Genomic DNA, 23401 nt, shown 5'->3' on the forward strand with positions numbered 1-23401 from the left:
GACACATCAAAACCCCTATACCCGCCATCCCCCCACATCACAACTAAAAATAAAGCTATTAACCCCCAAACCACCATTCACCCACATTGCAATCTACCTAATACATGTATTAACTTCTAATCCACCATCCCCCCACATTGCAATAAACCTAATTAACCTATTAACTCCTAAACCGCCATCCCCCCACAACGCAAATAACTTATTTAATCACGAAGCCCCCTAACCTAACACCCCCTAAATTAATCCCAATTACATAAAATAAAAAAATACTAAGTTAAAATTAAAAAAAAAAACTAACATTACTTAAAAAAAATATAACTAAAAGATTAAAGTAAATAAATCTAAAATTACATAAAATTAAAAAAAAGTCTAAAATTACAGAAAAAAACTAAATTATCAAAAATAAAAAAATGAAACCTAATCTAATACCCCTATAAAAATAAAAAAGCCCCTCAAAATAAAAACACCCCCTAATATAACACTAAACTACCAATAGCCCTTAAAAGGGCCTTTTGTATGGCACTGCCCTAAAGTTCAACAGCTCTTTTACCTAAAAAAAATACCAATGCAAGGTACCTGTTTTATATAAGGGGTACCTTGCATTCCTATTGGCTGAATCCTATTGGCTGATTTGAAAATTTCAGCCAAAAAGAATGCAAGGTACCCCAAATATAAAACGGGTACCTTGCATTCAATCTTGAGTGTGCGGTGGTGATCGCATGAAGAGGATCTTCCACGCTGGATTTCTCCGCGGCCGGCGTTCTTGCTCCGTTTTATTTTAATGGGCTGCAAAAGAGCTGATTGCCCTTTTAAGGGCAATGCCCATACAAATGCCCCTTTAGGGGCAATTGGTAGCTAAGGTTTTTTTAGTGTTAGGTTTTTTTTATTTTGGGGTTTGGTGGGACTTAGTATTTTTTTAGGTAAAAGAGCTTTAACTTAAGGGAATGCCCTTACAAAAGGCCCATTTAATGGCTATTGGTAGTTTAGTGTTAGATTAGGGGGTGTTTTTATTTTGTTTTTTTTTGTTTTTTTATATTTATAGGGGTATTAGATTAGATTTTTTTTATTAATTTTTTCTGTAATTTTAGATGTATTTATTTTAATCTTAGTTGGGGGTTTTAAGTAATGTTAGTTTTTTTTATTTTAATTTTAAAGTGAAAGTAAATCCTAGCGTTTTACAAACGCTAGTGTTGACTTTTGAAACAAATAAAGGGGACTTTCATTAATGAAGTATAAGATACTTCATGTAGAAAGCTCCTTTATTTGTTTTAACTGATCGCCGTTCTTAGCTGCTACAGCAGCATATGGCTAAAAAAAAATTTTTGCTAACAGGTGACGTTTTCACATTTTAGCAAATAGTTGTGCAGTAAATCCGGCTCTCATGGGTGTCAAGCCGGATTTACCGCAACGGCTATTGGCTAAGAGGTGAAAACCTCACCTCTTAGCAAAAACATTTTTTTAGCCGTGAGCTGCTGTAGCAGCTAAAAATGGCGATCGGTTAAAACAAATAAAGGTGCTTTCTACATGAAGTATCTTATACTTCATGAATGAAAGTCCCCTTTATTTGTATCAATAGTCAATCCTAGCTAGGATTTACTTTCACTTTAACTTAGTATTTTTTTATTTTATGTAATTAGAGTTAATTAATGGGGTGTTAGGTTAGGGGGCTAAGGGATTAAAATTAGTTATTTGCATTGTGGGGAGATGGCGGTTTAATAGGGTTAATAGTGTAATTAGGTTTATAGCATTGAGGGGGTGGCGGATTAGGGGTTAATACATTTATTAAATAGTTTGCGTTGTGAGGGATGGCGGTTTAGGGGTTAATCACTTTATTAGGTATATTGCGTTGTGGGGGGTTGGCGGATTAGGGGTTAATAGATTTTATTTAGTTACTGCGGTGGGGGGGGGTGGCGGTTGACAGGTAGATATTGCCCATGCTTTAGGTGTTAGTTAGAACTTCCAGGGAGTTACGGTACTTATATATTCAGCGCAAGGCTTTCTGCGCCTGCCTATGGCCTAGATTTGGAGTTTGGCGGTAGATGGGCTGTTAACGCTACGCAGGCTTTTTTCTGGCCGCACCATAAAATTAACTCTGGTATCGAGAGTCCAAAAAAATGCTGCGTTAGGCTCCAAAAAAGGAGCCTAGAGCATTTTTACCGCAAATGCAACTCTCGATACCAGAGTTGCTTACGGACGCGGCCAGCCTCAAAAACGTGCTCGTGCACGATTCTCCCATAGGAAACAATGGGGCTGTTTGAGCTGAAAAAAAACCTAACACCTGCAAAAAAGCAGCGTTCAGCTCCTAACGCAGCCCCATTGTTTCCTATGGGAAAACACTTCCTACGTCTGCACCTAACACTCTAACATGTACCCCGAGTCTAAACACCCCTAACCTTACACTTATTAACCCCTATTCTGCCGCCCCCGCTATCGCTGACCCCTGCATTATATTATTAACCCCTAATCTTCCGCTCCGTAAACCGCCGCAACTTACATTATCCCTATGTACCCCTAATCTGCTGCCCCTAACACCGCCGACCCCTATATTATATTTATTAACCCCTAACCTGCCCCCCACAACGTCGCCGACACCTGCCTACACTTATTAACCCCTAATCTGCCGAGCGGACCTGAGCGCTACTATAATAAAGTTATTAACCCCTAATCCGCCTCACTAACCCTATCATAAATAGTATTAACCCCTAATCTGCCCTCCCTAACATCGCCGACACCTAACTTCAATTATTAACCCCTAATCTGACGACCGGAGCTCATCGCTACTATAATAAATGGATTAACCCCTAAAGCTAAGTCTAACCCTAACACTAACACCCCCCTAACTTAAATATAATTTACATCTAACAAAATTAATTAACTCTTATTAAATAAATTATTCCTATTTAAAGCTAAATACTTACCTGTAAAATAAACCCTAATATAGCTACAATATAAATTATAATTACATTGTAGCTATTTTAGGATTAATATTTATTTTACAGGCAACTTTGTAATTATTTTAACCAGGTACAATAGCTATTAAATAGTTACCTAGTTAAAATAATAACAAAATTACCTGTAAAATAAGTCCTAACCTAAGTTATAATTAAACCTAACACTACCCTATCAATAAATTAATTAAATAAAATAAAATACCTACAATTACCTACAATAAAACCTAACACTACACTATCAATAAATAAAATACAATTTCTACAAATAACTACAATTACATAAACTAGCTAAAGTACAAAAAATAAAAAAGAACTGTTACAAAAAATAAAAAAATATTTACAAACATAAGAAAAATATTACAACAATTTTAAACTAATTACACCTACTCTAAGCCCCCTAATAAAATAACAAAGACCCCCAAAATAAAAAAATGCCCTACCCTATTCTAAATTAATAAATTTAAAAAATCTTTTACATTACCAGCCCTGAACAGGGCCCTTTGCGGGGCATGCCCCAAGAAAATCAGCTCTTTTGCCTGTAAAAAAAAACATACAATACCCCCCCCCCCCAACATTACAACCCACCACCCACATACCCCTAATCTAACCCAAACCCCCCTTAAATAAACCTAACACTAAGCCCCTGAAGATCTTCCTACCTTGTCTTCACCTCAACAGGTATCACCGATCTGTCCTGGCATCCGGTGCTGAAGAGGTCCAGAAGAGGCTCCAAAGTCTTCCTCCTATCCGGCAAGAAGAGGACATCCGGACCGGCAAACATCTTCATCCAAGCGACGAATGACGGTTCCAATCGGAATTCGAGGGACGCCATCTTGGATGACGTCCCTTAAAGGAACCGTCATTCGTCGGGAGACGCCGGAAGAAGAGGATGGATCCGCGTCGGCTGCTTCAACATGGACCCGCTCCGCACCGGATGGAAGAAGATCGAAGATGCCGCTTGGATGAAGATGTTTGCCGGTCCGGATGTCCTCTTCTTGCCGGATAGGAGGAAGACTTTGGAGCCTCATCTGGACCTCTTCAGCACCGGATGCCAGGACAGATCGGTGATACCTGTTGAGGTGAAGACAAGGTAGGAAGATTTTCAGGGGCTTAGTGTTAGGTTTATTTAAGGGGGGTTTGGGTTAGATTAGGGGTATGTGGGTGGTGGGTTGTAATGTTGGGGGGGGGGTATTGTATGTTTTTTTTTACAGGCAAAAGAGCTGATTTTCTTGGGGCATGCCCCGCAAAGGGCCCTGTTCAGGGCTGGTAAGGTAAAAGAGCTTTTAAATTTATTAATTTAGAATAGGGTAGGGCATTTTTTTATTTTGGGGGTCTTTGTTATTTTATTAGGGGGCTTAGAGTAGGTGTAATTAGTTTAAAATTGTTGTAATATTTTTCTTATGTTTGTAAATATTTTTTTATTTTTTGTAACTTAGTTCTTTTTTATTTTTTGTACTTTAGCTAGTTTATTTGATTGTAGTTATTTGTAGAAATTGTATTTAATTTATTTATTGATAGTGTAGTGTTAGGTTTTATTGTAGGTAATTGTAGGTATTTTATTTAATTAATTTATTGATAGGGTAGTGTTAGGTTTAATTATAACTTAGGTTAGGATTTATTTTACAGGTAATTTTGTTATTATTTTAACTAGGTAACTATTAAATAGTTCTTAACTATTTAATAGCTATTGTACCTGGTTAAAATAATTACAAAGTTGCCTGTAAAATAAATATTAATCCTAAAATAGCTACAATATAATTATAATTTATATTGTAGCTATATTAGGATTTATTTTACAGGTAAGTATTTAGCTTTAAATAGGAATAATTTATTTAATAAGAGTTAATTAATTTCGTTAGATGTAAATTATATTTAAGTTAGGGTGGTGTTAGTGTTAGGGTTAGACTTAGCTTTAGGGGTTAATCCATTTATTATAGTAGCGGTGAGCTCCGGTCGTCAGATTAGGGGTTAATAATTGAAGTTAGGTGTCGGCGATGTTAGGGAGGGCAGATTAGGGGTTAATACTATTTATGATAGGGTTAGTGAGGCGGATTAGGGGTTAATAACTTTATTATAGTAGCGCTCAGGTCCGCTCGGCAGATTAGGGGTTAATAAGTGTAGGCAGGTGTCGGCGACGTTGAGGGGGGCAGATTAGGGGTTAATAAATATAATATAGGGGTCGGCGGTGTTAGGGGCAGCAGATTAGGGGTACATAAGGATAACGTAGGTGGCGGCGCTTTGCGGTCGGCAGATTAGGGGTTAATTATTGTAAGTAGCTGGCTGCGACGTTGTGGGGGGCAGGTTAGGGGTTAATAAATATAATACAGGGGTCGGCGGTGTTAGGGGCAGCAGATTAGGGGTACATAGGTATAACGTAGGTGGCGGTCGGCAGATTAGGGGTTAAAAAATTTAATCGAGTTGCGGCGATGTGGGGGGGCCTCGGTTTAGGGATACATAGGTAGTTTATGGGAGTTAGTGTACTTTAGAGCACAGAAGTTAAGAGCTTTATGAACCGGCGTTAGCCCAGAAAGCTCTTAACTCCTGCTTTTTTCCTGCGGCTGGAGTTTTGTCGTTAGAGCTCTAACGCTCACTTCAGAAACGACTCTAAATACCGGCGTTAGGAAGATCCCATTGAAAAGATAGGATACGCAATTGACGTAAGGGGATCTGCGGTATGGAAAAGTCGCGGCTGAAAAGTGAGCGTTAGACCCTATTTTGAGTGACTCCAAATACCGGCGGTAGCCTAAAACCAGCGTTAGGAGCCTCTAACGCTGGTTTTCACGGCTAACGCAGAACTCTAAATCTAGGCCTATGTGTGGCATGGAGTAAAATTTCTCCATTTTCGCTTCATAAGTCCTTATATATGATACCGACTTGCAAAGCGGTTCTATGTTAGTTAATTAACACATATACACTGTACTTCTATAGAGCTGTGGTTTATACAATATATAGCTGTCTCACACTATTGTATCACACATATATTACACTGTACTTCTATAGAGCTGTGGTTTATACAATGTATAGCTGTCTCACACTATTGTATCACACATATACTACACTGTACTTCTATAGAGCTGTGGTTTATACAATATATAGATGTCTCACACTATTGTATCACACATATACTACACTGTACTTCTATAGAGCTGTGGTTTATACAATATATAGCTGTCTCACACTATTGTATCAGACATATACACTGTACTTCTATAGAGCTGTGGTTTATACAATATATAGCTGTCTCACACTATTGTATCACACATATACACTGTACTTCTATAGAGCTGTGGTTTATACAATATATAGCTGTCTCACACTATTGTATCACACATATACACTGTACTTCTATAGAGCTGTGGTTTATACATTATATAGCTGTCTCACACTATTGTATCACACATTACACACATATACTACACTGTACTGCTATAGAGCTGTGGTTTATACATTATATAGCTGTCTCACACTATTGTATCATACATTACACACACATACTACACTGTACTTCTATAGAGCTGTGGTTTATACAATATACAGCTGTCTCACACTATTGTATCACACATATACACTGTACTGCTATAGAGCTGTGGTTTATACAATATATAGCTGTCCTTCTATAGAGCTGTGGTTTATACAATATATAGCTGTCTCACACTAGTGTATCACACATATACACTGTACTTCTATAGAGCTGTGGTTTATACAATATATAGCTGTCTCACACTATTGTATCACACATTACACACATATACACTGTAGTTCTATAGAGCTGTGGTTTATACAATATATAGCTGTCTCACACTATTGTATCTCACATAACACACATATACACTGTACTTCTATAGAGCTGTGGTTTATACAATATATAGCTGTCTCACACTATTGTATCACACATTACACACATATACACTGTATTCTATAGAGCTGTGGTTTATACAATATATAGCTGTCTCACACTATTGTATTACACATATACACTGTAGTTCTATAGAGCTGTGGTTTATACAATATATAGCTGTCTCACACTAGTGTAACACACATATACACTGTACTTCTATAGAGCTGTGGTTTATACAATATATAGCTGTCTCACACATTACACACATATACACTGTAGTTCTATAGAGCTGTGGTTTATACAATATATAGTGGTCTCACACTATTGTATCACACATATACACTGTACTTCAGCTGTCTCACACTATTGTATCACACATTACACACATATACACTGTAGTTCTATAGAGCTGTGGTTTATACAATATATAGCTGTCTCACACTATTGTATCACACATTACACACATATACAATGTAGTTCTATAGAGCTGTGGTTTATACAATATATAGCTGTCTCACACATTACACACATATACACTGTATATGTGTGTAATGTGTGATACAATAGTGTGAGACAGCTATATAATATATACATGCACACACAGTACAGGAATATCTCTATGAAGTTGAACCGTTAACTTATTTGCATTAGAAGCTCCTAAAAGCTCAGGACTCACCGCTGACAACTCAGTCAGCCGGTCCTTCATGGCCGAACTTGGTGCTGCCTCACTATTTTCAGGGAGCAGTTTTCCCGGTGAGTTCAACCGGCGGCGCCCCCTTTCCTCAGCCTGGCGTCACAGCTGTAAGCAGCAGGAGAAGGGAGCACTCCGCGCAAGCACGCTCTCAAACACTTCCTGCCCACTCCAAGGGTGAGACCGTTAAGCAATCTGAGGGATGTTGTTTGAAAGGCATGCTTGTGGAAAGCAATAGGCTGGTCTTTGGGAGGAAATGAAGGGAGAAAGTTCCTAGTTTTGCCAGGCAGGGTCATGTGACGTGTTAATCGATTCGGCTCTTCACTGCATCAATGCAAGCATCGTTAAAGGCTGCATTGTGATGCCGATTATTTACAACACCCCTAATATCTATCACATACTTTTTTTTTTTTTAATTATGCGGTTTTGCTTGCATACTAGTATATTTTTTTATTGCACCATTCTTAAAGTCTGAAATTTACCATTACTTTAAGTGCCAGTTATAGAAAAACTATGTAAACAAGGTTTCGATAAAATCACACTCCCAATGGAATGTGTGGACAAGAGGTACTAAATGTTTATTTTCCATTGTTCTCTGTAAAGTATTGGTCTTTAAATAAACAGTGAAAATGTATGAATTTGTGTAAATAGACAGATAAGAACTGCTCTCCGTACAAGCTCAGTACATTTTTTTGGGCTGTGGTTTCATATACTAAAAAAAAAAACATAATGGAACAATTCCCATAATTGTAAACTCTGCAGCTGGTAGTCATTGGAAGCCAATTTTATAATACACTGTCATTTAAAGATATAACAGATTAAAGAATAATAGAGTTTAGTGTTGGGTGTACTGAATAGGAAAGCCCTGGGAATAAATATGGAGTGACATGATGAGACAAATGGAAGTATTTTATGGTATAGTCAATTAAGCACATCTTGACTTCTAAAATGTTTTTATATGGAGGTGTGAGAAAAATTACATAGAAATATTATTAAACAGATGTATAGAAAGGACTATAGGGAGCAAATTAAAGGAGGTATAGAAACATTTATAAGATATAGTTAGTATAGGGCAGGGCATGTGAATAGACCGGTCCGGTCACCAATGGCGAGTAAAAATTCTTGCGGGCAAGTAAAATTTTTAAGTTACCAGCCCGGACGGCGACCTGACATTGTAAGTGGGATATAAGAAGCAATACATAAAAATGTCAAATTGCCTTCCACATATGCGCACACACGGGAATGGAGGGAAGAGAGGGGAGGTTCTTTTTGTTAAATGCATTCAAAGACCTCCCCTTATCTTCATGGCTCTTGGTCTCTTCCTTGTCAGTTGCTACTTCCCACCCCTAAGGTTGTCTGCGCGGGAAGACAATACATCCTGCTAGAGCGGTGAGTGTTTCTTCTCTGTGTGTGTATGAATGAAGTATGACTTAAAGCAGTGCTTGACAAATGTGTTTAAAAATTAGGAGCAAGTAAGAATATTTAGGAGCCAGGCATATTTTTAGTAGCCAGACCGTTGGATTTGTATATAGACATATGGAGACTAACCCAAAAAGTTAGGAGCCAGGGGTAAAATTCTAGGAGCCAATGGCTACCAGGCTCCTGGGTTTGTCGAGCCCTGGCTTAACGTGACTATATAGTTATGGTAGGCAGCTTGCTCACATACATTATGCTGAAGTACTCCAGGGTCCTCTGCAGTACTTCAGCACAATGTACACGAGCAAGCTGCCTACCATAACAATATAGAGCAGTGCACAATTTTCCTGGATGCTATTGATGCTCCAAAAACTGACTTTACCAATTCGTAGAGAACATACCATCTCCATGCACCCAGTTAAATCTGCTAGCGTGGCACTGACAGTCGTGCTAGTAGTTGAAAGGCCGCCGGGCAGAAAGGGGAAAAAAAAAAAAAAAAAGTATTTTTAACATGCTCGTTATGTCACTGTCCAGCTAAATGCAGTACCACTCAAAGCGCTATAGGTTGAAGGGTGGCAAAATTAAATATACTTAGACAATTGTAACCCCACATATGCTGAAATAAATTTAAAAAAAGCTCAATTATATATTTTTTTCCCTTAGGGGAAAATAAGTCAAGACAGTACATACAGTATTACAAAGATAATATCCCTGTTTTTTTCTACCTGGTGATAGAAAAATATTTTCTAAAGTTAAAGCCTTTTTATTAATGCTCAAGTTCCAAGTAGTAAGCCGCTTCCAAAGCATTCAATTGGGGACCTCTGTCTGAAATGCATGTGTGATTACAATAACACTATTTATATTGCATTTTTAAATAAGATTTATACACACTACATGCAGATATGCATGGGCGACTAAAGTCTCTTGCGGGCTGGTAAGTTTTGTGATTTACTCGCCCGATGGGTGAGGGAAGTTTTTGGGTATTCATAGGCCCTGATAGGGTAATACTGGAAAAGCTAGTACTATATGGAGATATAGTATTATACCAATATTAAAATCTACAGTATTATAATAATAAAATTATAGCAGATATGACATATTGGTTAAAATAATGAGGTGTTTAGAGGGATATGTGAGGAAGGCAGAAGAGAAACAAATGGTAAAAAATGCCAAGTAAAAACATATGGTGAAAAGACAGATGTGAATTAAAGACAAATGTAAAAGTGAGAAAATAAATAGGAATCAGCAGGTAGGAAAAAGGAACCAATAAATGAGAGCGACAGCCATAGTAGTTGAATGTTGGAGATTTGTGTGTAATATGTTCTGAACCTCTAAGTTACAGAACAAAACAGAACAAAGCTCAGACCTCTCACTTAGATATATGCAAAAACATAATTTATGCTTACCTGATAAATTTATTTCTCTTGTAGTGTATCCAGTCCACGGATCATCCATTACTTATGGGATATTAACTCCTCCCCAACAGGAAGTGCAAGAGGATTCACCCAGCAGAGCTGCTATATAGCTCCTCCCCTAACTGCCATTACCAGTCATTCGACCGAAAACATGCAGAGAAAGGAAAACCATAGGGTGCAGTGGTGACTGTAGTTTAATGGAAAAATTACCTGCCTTAAAGTGACAGGGCGGGCCGTGGACTGGATACACTACAAGAGAAATAAATTTATCAGGTAAGCATAAATTATGTTTTCTCTTGTTAAGTGTATCCAGTCCACGGATCATCCATTACTTATGGGATACCAATACCAAAGCTAAAGTACACGGATGACGGGAGGGACAGGCAGGCTCTTTATACGGAAGGAACCACTGCCTGAAGAACCTTTCTCCCAAAAACAGCCTCCGAAGAAGCAAAAGTGTCAAATTTGTAAAAAGTATGAAGAGAAGACCAAGTTGCAGCCTTGCAAATCTGTTCAACAGAAGCCTCATTCTTAAAGGCCCAAGTGGAAGCCACAGCTCTAGTAGAATGTGCTGTAATTCTTTCAGGAGGCTGCTGTCCAGCAGTCTCATAGGCTAACCGTATTATGCTACGAAGCCAAAAGGAGAGAGAGGTAGCCGAAGCTTTTTGACCTCTCCTCTGACCAGAATAAACGACAAACAGGGAAGACGTTTGTCGAAAATCCTTAGTTGCCTGTAGATAAAATTTCAGGGCACGGACTACATCTAGATTGTGTAGCAGACGTTCCTTTTTCGAAGAAGGATTAGGACACAAAGATGGAACCACAATCTCTTGATTGATATTCCTGTTAGTGACCACCTTAGGTAGGAACCCAGGTTTAGTACGCAGAACTACCATGTCTGAATGAAAAATCAGATAAGGAGAATCACAATGTAAGGCAGATAACTCAGAGACTCTTCGAGAACTTTCCAAGATAACAACTTGATATCAATGGAATGAAGGGGTTCAAACGGAACCCCCTGTAAAACATTAAGAACTAAGTTCAAACTCCATGGTGGAGCAACAGTTTTAAACACAGGCTTGATCCTAGCTAAAGCCTGACAAAAAGCTTGAACGTCCGGAACTTCTGACAGACGTTTGTGTAAAAGAATGGACAGAGCTGAAATCTGTCCCTTTAAGGAACTAGCGGATAAACCCTTTTCTAAACCTTCTTGTAGAAAAGACAATATCCTCAGAATCCTAACCTTACTCCATGAGTAACTCTTGGATTCGCACCAATATAAGCATTTGCGCCATATCTTATGGTAAATCTTTCTGGTAACAGGCTTCCTAGCCTGTATTAAGGTATCAATAACTGACTCAGAAAAACCACGTTTTGATAAAATCAAGCGTTCAATTTCCAAGCAGTCAGCTTCAGAGAAATTAGATTTTGATGTTTGAAGGGACCCTGGATCAGAAGGTCCTGTTTCAGAGGTAGCGACCAAGGTGGACAGGATGACATGTCCACTAGATCTGCATACCAAGTCCTGCGTGGCCATGCAGGCGCTATTAGAATCACTGATGCTCTCTCCTGTTTGATTCTGGCAATCAATCAAGGAAGCATCGGGAAGGGTGGAAACACATAAGCCATCCCGAAGGTCCAAGGTGCTGTCAAAGCATCTATCAGAACCGCTCCTGGATCCCTGGATCTGGACCCGTAACGAGGAAGCTTGGCGTTCTGTCGAGACGCCATGAGATCTATCTCTGGTTTGCCCCAACGTCGAAGTATTTGGGCAAAGACCTCCGGATGAAGTTCCCACTCCCCCGGATGAAAAGTCTGACGACTTAAGAAATCCGCCTCCCAGTTCTCCACTCCCGGGATGTGGATTGCTGACAGGTGGCAAGAGTGAGACTCTGCCCAGCGAATTATCTTTGATACTTCCATCATTGCTAGGGAGCTTCTTGTCCCTCCCTGATGGTTGATGTAAGCTACAGTCGTGATGTTGTCCGACTGAAACCTGATGAACCCCCGAGTTGTTAACTGGGGCCAAGCCAGAAGGGCATTGAGAACTGCTCTCAATTCCAGAATGTTTATTGGTAGGAGACTCTCCTCCTGATTCCATTGTCCCTGAGCCTTCAGAGAATTCCAGACAGCGCCCCAACCTAGTAGGCTGGCGTCTGTTGTTACAATTGTCCAGTCCGGCCTGCTGAATGGCATCCCCCTGGACAGATGTGGCCGAGAAAGCCACCATAGAAGAGAATTTCTGGTCTCTTGATCCAGATTCAGAGTAGGGGACAAGTCTGAGTAATCCCCATTCCACTGACTTAGCATGCACAATTGCAGCGGTCTGAGATGTAGGCGTGCAAAGGGTACTATGTCCATTGCTGCTACCATTAAGCCGATCACCTCCATGCATTGAGCTACTGACGGGTGTTGAATGGAATGAAGGACACGGCATGCATTTTGAAGCTTTGTTAACCTGTCTTCTGTCAGGTAAATCTTCATTTCTACAGAATCTATAAGAGTCCCCAAGAAGGGAACTCTTGTGAGTGGAAAGAGAGAACTCTTCTTTTCGTTCACCTTCCATCCATGCGACCTTAGAAATGCCAGTACTAACTCTGTATGAGACTTGGCAGTTTGAAAGCTTGAAGTTTGTATCAGAATGTCGTCTAGGTACGGAGCTACCGCAATTCCTTGCGGTCTTAGTACCGCCAGAAGAGCACCCAGAACCTTTGTGAAGATTCTCGGAGCCGTAGCCAATCCGAATGGAAGAGCTACAAACTGGTAATGCCTGTCTAGAAAGGCAAACCTTAGATACCGGTAATGATCTTTGTAAATCGGTATGTGAAGGTAAGCATCCTTTAAATCCACTGTGGTCATGTACTGACCCTTTTGGATCATGGGTAAAATTGTCCGAATAGTTTCCATTTTGAACGATGGAACTCTTAGGAATTTGTTTAGGATCTTTAAATCCAAGATTGGCCTGAAAGTTCCCTCTTTTTTGGGAACCACAAACAGATTTGAGTAAAACCCTTGTCCTTGTTCCGACCGCGGAACCGGATGGATCACTCCCATTAATAAAAGATCTTGTACGCAGCGTAGAAACGCCTCTTTCTTTATTTGGTTTGTTGACAACCTTGACAGATGAAATCTCCCTCTTGGGGGAGAGAATTTGAAGTCTAGAAGGTATCCCTGAGATATGATCTCTAACGCCCAGGGATCCTGGACATCTCTTGCCCAAGCCTGGGCGAAGAGAGAAAGTCTGCCCCCCACTAGATCCGTTCCCGGATCGGGGGCCCTCGATTCATGCTGTCTTAGGGGCAGCAGCAGGTTTCCTGGCCTGCTTGCCCTTGTTCCAGGACTGGTTAGGTCTCCAGCCTTGTCTGTAGCGAGCAACAGCTCCTTCCTGTTTTGGTGCAGAGGAAGTTGATGCTGCTCCTGCTTTGAAATTACGAAAGGAACGAAAATTAGACTGTCTAGCCTTAGGTTTGGCTCTGTCTTGAGGCAGGGCATGGCCTTTACCTCCTGTAATGTCAGCGATAATTTCTTTCAACCCGGGCCCGAATAAGGTCTGCCCTTAGAAAGGTATATTAAGCAATTTAGATTTAGAAGTAACGTCAGCTGACCAGGATTTTAGCCACAGTGCTCTGCGTGCCTGAATGGCGAATCCGGAATTCTTAGCCGTAAGTTTAGTTAAATGTACTACGGCATCTGAAATAAATGAGTTAGCTAACTTAAGGGCTTTAAGCTTGTGTGTAATCTCATCTAATGGAGCTGATTCAAGTGTCTCTTCCAGAGACTCAAACCAAAATGCTGCTGCAGCCGTGACAGGCGCAATGCATGCAAGAGGTTGCAATATAAAACCTTGTTGAACAAACATTTTCTTAAGGTAACCCTCTAACTTTTTATCCATTGGATCTGAAAAGGCACAGCTATCCTCCACCGGGATAGTGGTACGCTTAGCTAAAGTAGAAACTGCTCCCTCCACCTTAGGGACCGTTTGCCATAAGTCCCGTGTGGTGGCGTCTATTGGAAACATCTTTCTAAATATCGGAGGGGGTGAGAACGGCACACCGGGTCTATCCCACTCCTTAGTAACAATTTCAGTAAGTCTCTTAGGTATAGGAAAAACGTCAGTACTTGCCGGTACCGCAAAATATTTATCCAACCTACACATTTTCTCTGGTATTGCAACTGTATTACAATCATTCAGAGCCGCTAACACCTCCCCTAGTAATACACGGAGGTTTTCCAGCTTAAATTTAAAATTTGAAATATCTGAATCCAGTTTGTTTGGATCAGAACCGTCACCCGCAGAATGAAGCTCTCCGTCCTCATGTTCTGCAAATTGTGACGCAGTGTCTGACATGGCCCTAATATTATCAGCGCACTCTGTTCTCACCCCAGAGTGATCACGCTTACCTCTTAGTTCTGGTAATTTAGCCAAAACTTCAGTCATAACAGTAGCCATATCCTGTAATGTGATTTGTAATGGCCGCCCAGATGTACTCGGCGCTACAATATCACGCACCTCCCGAGCGGGAGATGCAGGTACTGACACGTGAGGCGAGTTAGTCGGCATAACTCTCCCCTCGTTGTTTGGTGAAATATGTTCAATTTGTACAGATTGACTTTTATTTAAAGTAGCATCAATACAGTTAGTACATAAATGTCTATTGGGCTCCACTTTGGCTTTAGCACATATAGCACAGATATCTTCCTCTGAATCAGACATGTTTAACACACTAGCAAATAAACTAGCAACTTGGAAATACTTTTCAAGTAATTTACTATAATATGAAAACGTACTGTGCCTATAAAAAGTTATGACAGTTGAAAATTAATAAACTGAAAAGTTATAGCATCAAATCTTTGTAAAAAAACACAATTTTAGCAAAGGATTGCTCCCATTAGCAAAGGATAACTAACCCTGATAGCAGAAAAAAAAAAAAAAAAAAAAAATACAGAAATAAACGTTTTTTTATCACAGTCAACTACAATCTCACAGCTCTGCTGTGAGTGATTACCTCCCTCAAAACAAGTTTTGAAGACCCCTGAGTTCTGTAGAGATGAACCGGATCATGCAGGGAAGACAATAAACTTCTGACTGAATTTTTTGATGCGTAGCAAAAGCGCCAAAAAAGGTCCCTCCCCCTCACACATAACAGTGAGAGAGATCAGTAAACTGTCATAAATTAAATAAAACGACTGCCAAGTGGAAAAAAATAGTGCCCAAAACATTTTTTCACCCAGTACCTCAGAAAATTAAACGATTTTACATGCCAGCAAAAAACGTTTAACATTAATAAATTGAGTGTTATTAAAAAGCCTGTTGCTAGTCCCTGCAAATTAGGCTAAAGTTTTATGCATACAGTATAATTCCAGTGAAGTGCCATTCCCCAGAATACTGAAGTGTAAAATATACATACATGACAGCCTGATACCAGTTGCTGCTACTGCATTTAAGGCTGAGTTTACATTATATCGGTATGGCAGAATTTTCTCATCAATTCCATTGTCAGAAAATAATAAGCTGCTACATACCTCTTTGCAGATTAATCTGCCCGCTGTCCCCTGATCTGAAGTTTACCTCTCCTCAGATGGCCGAGAAACAGCAATATGATCTTAACTACTCCGGCTAAAATCATAGAAAAACTCAGGTAGATTCTTCTTCAAATTCTACCAGAGAAGGAATAACACACTCCGGTGCTATTATAAAATAACAAACTTTTGATTGAAGGTATGAAACTAAGTATAATCACCACAGTCCTCTCACACATCCTATCTATTCGTTGGGTGCAAGAGAATGACTGGTAATGGCAGTTAGGGGAGGAGCTATATAGCAGCTCTGCTGGGTGAATCCTCTTGCACTTCCTGTTGGGGAGGAGTTAATATCCCATAAGTAATGGATGATCCGTGGACTGGATACACTTAACAAGAGAAATCAGCAGTAAAAGTAGTATGAGCACAAATCTTAGTGCTATATATGCAGGGGTTGTACTGTGTGCTTTTAGAACTGATGTCAGTCACAGTTTAAGAGATACAGTTATATGGTCTAAATTACAGAAACAAGTTATTATGATGGGACAAAAAAGATTTATAGCAAATATATATATATATATACACACACACACACACTTACATTTTATAGTTGAGACATCTAAGTTTTATATAAGATTGTCAAACCCTGGATAATTAAATGAATAAAGATAAAACAGTTTTAGGAACTTAGAAGTACAGGAGGACAATTGTACAGTGGGCAATTATATGAGAGTATAGAAGCATTACGACAACTGCAACATAAAACTGCAAAAAAAGCAAATGCTCTAATGTGTTATATGCAAGTAATAGTCCAATAATAAAATCTTCTAACCCTGCAAAGAAGTTAAACACACAGTTAGCTCCAGAACAGCAAAGCACTACTGGGACTTAGCTGAACACATCTGGTGAGACCATTACAAAAAGCATATGTGTGTAGCCATCAATCACCAGCTAGCTCCCAGTAGGGCATTGTTGCTCCTGAGCCTATCTAGGTATGTTTTTTTCAACAAAGGATACAAATAGAACAAAGAAAATTTGATAACAGATGTAAAAGTCTCTTAAAATTTGCATACTCTTTATGAGCACTGAAGATGTAATATTGACTTTTATGTCCCTTTAAAGCTATTATTTGGGGTTTAAAGGGACATGAAGCCTAAAATGTATCTATTATGATTCATATAGAGAATAAATACAATTTAAAAAATGTTTCTAATTTACTTCAATTACTACATTTGCATTGTACTCATGTTATTCTTTGTTGAAGAGATATCTATATAGGTAGCTTGCACGTGCCTGAAGCACTACATGACAGAAAATAGTGCTGCCATCTAGCGCTCTTGCTAATGTACAACATTGTGGCAAAACTGCTGCCATATAGTGCTGCAGACACGTGCACACTCCTGTACTTACCTTCCTGCTTTTGAACAAAGGATAACAAGAAAACTAAGAAAATTGATAATAGAAGTAAATTTGAAAGCTGTTTAAAAATGTATGTTTTGTCTGAATCATGAAAAATGGTGGGTTCTATGTCCCATAAAGGGGGCACTGCTTGGAGGTACAGAAAGAAGTGGTTACTATACATAACACTGACTGACAGGTAGGCTACTAGGGTTCCCCCGGGTGTCACGTGTAATTAGGGCTGAGAGCAAAATAAGCTAAGCAATGTGTGGTAGATAAGGGAGAAAGATTATCTGTGTAAAAACCAATGTAGAATATAGTAATTTACACTACAATAAACTATATTCATATTGTGATGTTCAGCTAAATCTATCAGTTCCCCCATACTGATTCTTTACATCCGCTTGATGTTTATGTGACATTTAAAGGGAAACTGAACCTAATTTTTTTCTTTTGTAATTCAGATAGAGCATGCAATTTTAAGCAACTTTCTAATTTACTCCTATTATCAAATTTCCTTCATTATCTTGCTATCTTTATTTGAAAAAGAAGGCATCTAAGCTAAGGAGCCAGCAAATTTTTAGTTCAGACCCTGGACAGCACTTGTTTATTGGTGGGTGAATTTATCCACAAATCAGCAAGAACAACCCAGGTTGTTCACCAAAAATGGCCCGGCATCAAAACTTACATTTTTGCTTTTCAAATAAAGATACCAAGAGAATGAAGAACATTTGATAATAGGAGTAAATTAGAAAGTTGCTTAAAATGACAAAGAAATTTTTTTAGTTCAGTGTCCCTTTAAAGTATTACAGATACAGACACTACTGCAAAGATCAACAAATCACAGGAGCCAGCCCCTAACTTTAGATTATTTTACTTGTATCTATATATAAAACATCCCTGTTTGCCTTCTTAAAAAAATATGTGGCTATCTCAATATTATTCTTGCGGTTTGTCTGTAGTGGTCCTGGGGGGGGGGGGGGTGCTATGTACCCCATTCATAACTGTCACATTAAGTGCTGGTAAAAGTGGGAGTAACAGCAATTAAAGGGACATGAAAGCCAACATTTTTCTTTTATGATTCAGATAGAGAATACTGTTTTAAACAACTTGCCAATTTACTTCTATTAGCCAATTTGCTTCATTCACTTGGAATTCTTTGTTGAAGAAGCAACATTACACTACTGGGTGTGAGGTGAACATATTGGGGTGAGCCAATAACATGAGGCATATATGTGCAGCTACCAATCAGCATCTCCTGAGCCTAATTAGGTATCCTTTTGAATAAAGGATACCAAGAGAACAAACTAAATTAGATAATAAAAGTAAATTGGAAAGTTGTTTAAATTTCCATTATCTGAATCATGAAAGTAAAAAATGTGGTTTCATGTCCCTTTAACAACTGTAGATATAGGTAGTAAAAGACTTGTTTTAACTCCAGCACCCAAAGCACCTTTGTGGTTAAATTATTGCACCCCCAGATTTTGTAAATGCCCCCCTGTCGACTCCTAATATGAAATACATTAATACAAGAGATGACACGGATCTTATTTTCCTTTTTAATCACATTGTAAACAAACAAATTAATATAATATATATATTTAAAGAGCCATATAATTAAAGAGCCATGTCAAAAACACAGTAGAAGTACTACTCGGGAACTGCAGAGCACTGTTGATCCAATCAGCTAGTTCCATATCTGAGTTGTATGACTAGAACTGCTGATTGGATCAGTGACAGTTTCTGCTCGGGACCAGCAGAGATCTGCAAATCCGAGCAGTACTTCTACTGTGTGTTTAACCACTTTGTGGGGGTTAAACACATAGTAGTGTAGGGTCGCTAATATTAAAATGGCATGCTCTAATGAATTTAGAGCATGTAATTTGTCGACTTTTATGGACCTTTCATGAGTTGCTGAAAAGTGTGTTAAAAATACAGGTAGCCCTCAGTTTACACCGGGGTTAGGTTCAAGAAGGAATGGTTGTAAATCGAAACCACTGTAAATTGAAACCCAGTTTATAATGTAAGTCAATGGGAAGTGGGGGAGTTAGGTTCCAAGCCCCTCTCAAAATTGTCATAAGTAACACCTAATACATTATTTTAAAAGCTTTGAAATGAAGACTTTAAATGCTAGACATCATTATAAACCTAATAAAATAATCGCACAACACAGAATATATAATTAAACTAAGTTAAATGAACAAAAACATTTGCTGAACAGCATTATAAATCTAATAAAATAATCACACAACACAGACTTCACTTGCATTTTTCTGCAAACAGTTCTTTCTATGCATTCCAATCTGGACTGAGTTATAGACAGGAAGATCTTGTTCCTTTGAAATCTGCTCGATAGCTCAGGTCTGGTTAAACTGATTAATTTCAGCTTGCTTGGCTTTGCTGCAGCACAAGCGGACAGCTCCACCTACTGGCTATTTTTTAATAAATGCACTGCTTTTCAATAGCAGTCACATGACTGGAACAAAAGGTTGTTATTCTGAAACGGTGTAAATTGAACCGTTGTAAAACGAGGGCCACCTGTATATACCAGGCTGGCTCACAAGTGTATAATTATATAAAATTAGCTTAGCTCCAGATTTCTAAAGTGAGGGGTTAAATGGATATCACGCAAAGAAAACAGAACGCCGCTCCTGGCTCTACTGAGCGGGTCTGTTTTCTTCTGCTAAGCGCATCACAGGCACGCTGCTTATTCACAGTGCGCCCGATCGCGCTATTAAAATCAATGTAGCTCGCTCCCGCTCTGGTCTGGTAGCGGGAGCGAGTTACATTGATTTTAATAGCGCGATCGGGCCGGCTGTGATTAGACAGCGTGTCTGTGATGTGCTCAGGAGAAGCAAACAGACCTGCTCAGTAGAGCCAGGAGCGGCGTTCTGTTTTCTTTGCGTGATATCCATTTAACCCTTCACTTTAGAAATCTGTAGCTAAGCTAATGTTATATAATTCTGCACTATGTGCAGAATTATATAACATTATTTCCTAGGTTTACTTGCCCTTTAAATTATCAGGTATATTAGAACAGATTTTTATGTGCCTTTAAAACTACATTTATAGATCTACAGGAGCGACACTAATTAGTTATAATATAGAAAAACAATAAGTCACAGGAACAAATATAGGTGAAGGGAATTTAAGCCAGCAAATATAAAACAGGTTTTAAAATTGTATGAGATATTTGATGTGTATAAGGAATTCCTGTGACAAGTAGAACTTTTTTGCAAAGCAACATTTGAGTAATAAGAATCATTTATACAACAGGATTTGTGCACCAGAGAGTGTATTTACTAATCTAATTTACAGCAAAAGATGCTCCAAAAACTGCACCCGAGGTGTATGTAAATGTACCAACCTCTATATGCACAATTCTATCATAAACACTTTTATTGGAATTAAACACATAGTAAAAGAAGAAAATTGTTTACAAATGCAGTCCTTTAAATAACAGAGCATTTTATTTTAACTTCAAAAATGTAATTTAAGCCTTTTGATATAAAACATCAACATGTCTGACATGGACTCTGTTTTTTATCATGGTTAAATGTCTTGGATCCAGTACACAGAACTGAATTTGGACTTTGTAAGTTCCTCATATGATTTGCTGAAAAGCGTGTACATCTATCAGCAACAAATAAGTTATTCACTAATGTTTGGCTGGGGGGGGTGGCAGTTTCCAGATGTGCAACTGGAATTAATAATTTCCATTCATAGTAATGCAAATCTCATTTAGTGACAGAGTAACAGCAGCAAGTTCCATTTATTCAATCAGACCACGTGTTAAACCTAATCAGTCTTTCAGCAATAAACAAAGGCAGCAGATAAGAGTTTTGTAACAGATGGTTTAATGTAAAGGTGTGATATTATGAGCTAAGCTAGTCACTACTCTGTCAGTGCTAATGAGCACAGTTTCACCAGTAGTTCAATCACCCTCAGGGCAATTATTGTTATTACATGGATTAGTAGTTGCATTCAAGCCTTTGCCTGTACAGTGATGCATCAGCTGGGATATACATTCCTCAACTCTGGGGAGGGATCAACCACTGCACAAAACTTTAACATCACAGACATATACCCCTCCCAAACTGCACTCAGCATTTCCATCTTCCAACTCAGGTGGGGGTTAAACATTGCCAAATATTTCAGAGAGAGAAAAGTTTATTACTGTAATGCCTGATCCTTGATGTTCAGCTGCATTAATGAATCAGAACACATAAGGTGTAAACCATTAATAAAATGACTTCTATGTTGTCATTATTTCCGCCACAGACAGAGCTATATATTGTTTATATGTATTTGTTTTAAGTCTCCTAAAAATCTAATTCAACTACTACATCAGTGTCAATACTTACAGTAAGTAGAACTAATAGGTGCTGTGTTGACGACATGTCAATATTATCCAAACCTTTTGTACTTCACACAAGCATATGCTGGCGCTACATTGTAAATAAATAACCTCAATAAATCTGATGTACTTACCGGCCAGAAGTGACAAAGGTAGCAAGATCCAAAAAAGGGCACCACACAGAACTTGTAATTCCATCTTCTATCCTTCAGGGTGTTAACGAGTGTGAAAGTGGAGGCTACTGATGGAGCTGACAGTTCTGCACTTGGGACTGTGTGATAACAAGAGCTCCTGTCAAGCTATGTGTTTTCCGTCCACACCAATCCACATGTGCCTTCCACAATATGTGTCCACACTGCTCCCATTGAGTGAAGGGTAAATAACTAAAGCCCAAACTACCCAGCATCCAAAAGTTGTAGTAACTTTATTTAACGGCACTAACTACATAAAACAACAACTCTCATTTACTCTATGCACTATTAGGAGTCATGATGCAGCATGAGATTCCCCCACATGCTCTCACTTTCCACGTACTTCCCCCACTATACCCACTGCTGCTATCCCTCCTTTTTTTACTTTTATATCTCCAGTCTCCTCCCTTTGTATTTCCTACCTAAACTCTCCCCTACTTCCTTCCAAATAAAGCCTGCGGGTAACACCCACAAGCACTGTCCCAGGCCTGCAGGGTGAGTGAGGGTTGTAGTGGTGTCAGTGCTTTGCTTCTGTGCGCAGGATCCCCAAAGGGGAAAAGGCTGCAGGCAGGACACGTTCTGCCCCTTGCCCTCTCATCACACTCAGTATGGAAATATCAGCTTTCGTGCCAACATTTGGCTTATTTTTGCTGTGTGTAACGGGGGCACCTGGAATCTAGTGAACGGTCAGTGGAAGTGGGCTTCCCATGTAGTGCCTCAGAAGTCTCCATACTGCCCGTGAGTGCTCGGGCACATACCAAGCCGTGCACTGCAGCTTGTCGCAGGCTGTCTCTGGCTGCCCCTCTCACATAACCATGTGCCTATGCATGTACAGGGTACCAGTGTCACCAGCGGGATATCTGCCCCCAGGCTGTGTCCTCGTCACTTGCGTCATAAGTTCAATGCCGCTCTTGGCCACCACTGAGCTGTTTGTTTTTTCTTTCACTTTTTTTTTTATTTTCCGTTTTTCAGACCCAAAATGTATATGAAAGATAAACGAGCAACGTCCCCTGGTGTTTAACTTATAGAATTGCACAAATAGAGCATGCTGCATGCTTGGCATCAATGCAAAGCCCATGGCACTCTGACATATTGCTGTCAGTCCAAATATACTTATTTTCTTTTATTATTTTAGTAGGGCAAACCATTTAAAATATGAAAAATTGTTACAAGAAGATAGTTATGTGTGCTCAGACTAATTCTGAGTTGTAGCATGCACAAATTACAACACACAGGATGCTTATGCAAGTGCTCCCAGAATAAAATAAGCCAAATTATGACAGGCTAGACAGAAACGATAGTACATTCATGTAATTCCTAAAGGGACATGAAACACATTTTTTTTTTCATGATTTAGATAAAGAATACCAATTTAAACAACTTTCTAATTTACTTCTATTATCTAATCTGTTTCATTCTCTTGGTATCATTTGCTGAAGAAACAGCTATGCACTAATGGTTTGTAACTGAACATATATATATATATATATATATATATATATATATATATATATATATATATATATATATATATATATATATATATATATGCAGCCACCAATCAACAGCTAGAACCTAGGTTTCTCTGCTGCTCCTGAGCTTGCCTAGATAAACCTTTCAGAAA

The 23401-nt window shown here is 38.9% G+C and overlaps 1 protein-coding gene across 2 annotated transcripts in view; it reads right to left on the bottom strand.

Annotated features, from left to right (window-relative positions):
• PIEZO1 (piezo type mechanosensitive ion channel component 1) overlaps nt 1-22682 on the bottom strand; it is a 627492-nt gene extending 604810 nt beyond the window's left edge. For both annotated transcript variants that reach the window (XM_053706596.1, XM_053705806.1), the window contains exon 1: nt 21721-22682. In XM_053706596.1, the coding sequence (XP_053562571.1) occupies nt 21721-21784 (64 nt within the window). In that variant the 5' untranslated portion in view covers nt 21785-22682. The remainder of the gene's footprint in view (nt 1-21720) is intronic.
• Between the last annotated feature and the right edge of the window lie 719 nt (nt 22683-23401).

The sequence above is a fragment of the Bombina bombina genome, chromosome 1, assembly GCF_027579735.1.
Source record: "Bombina bombina isolate aBomBom1 chromosome 1, aBomBom1.pri, whole genome shotgun sequence".
NCBI classification, from domain to species: Eukaryota; Metazoa; Chordata; class Amphibia; order Anura; family Bombinatoridae; genus Bombina; species Bombina bombina.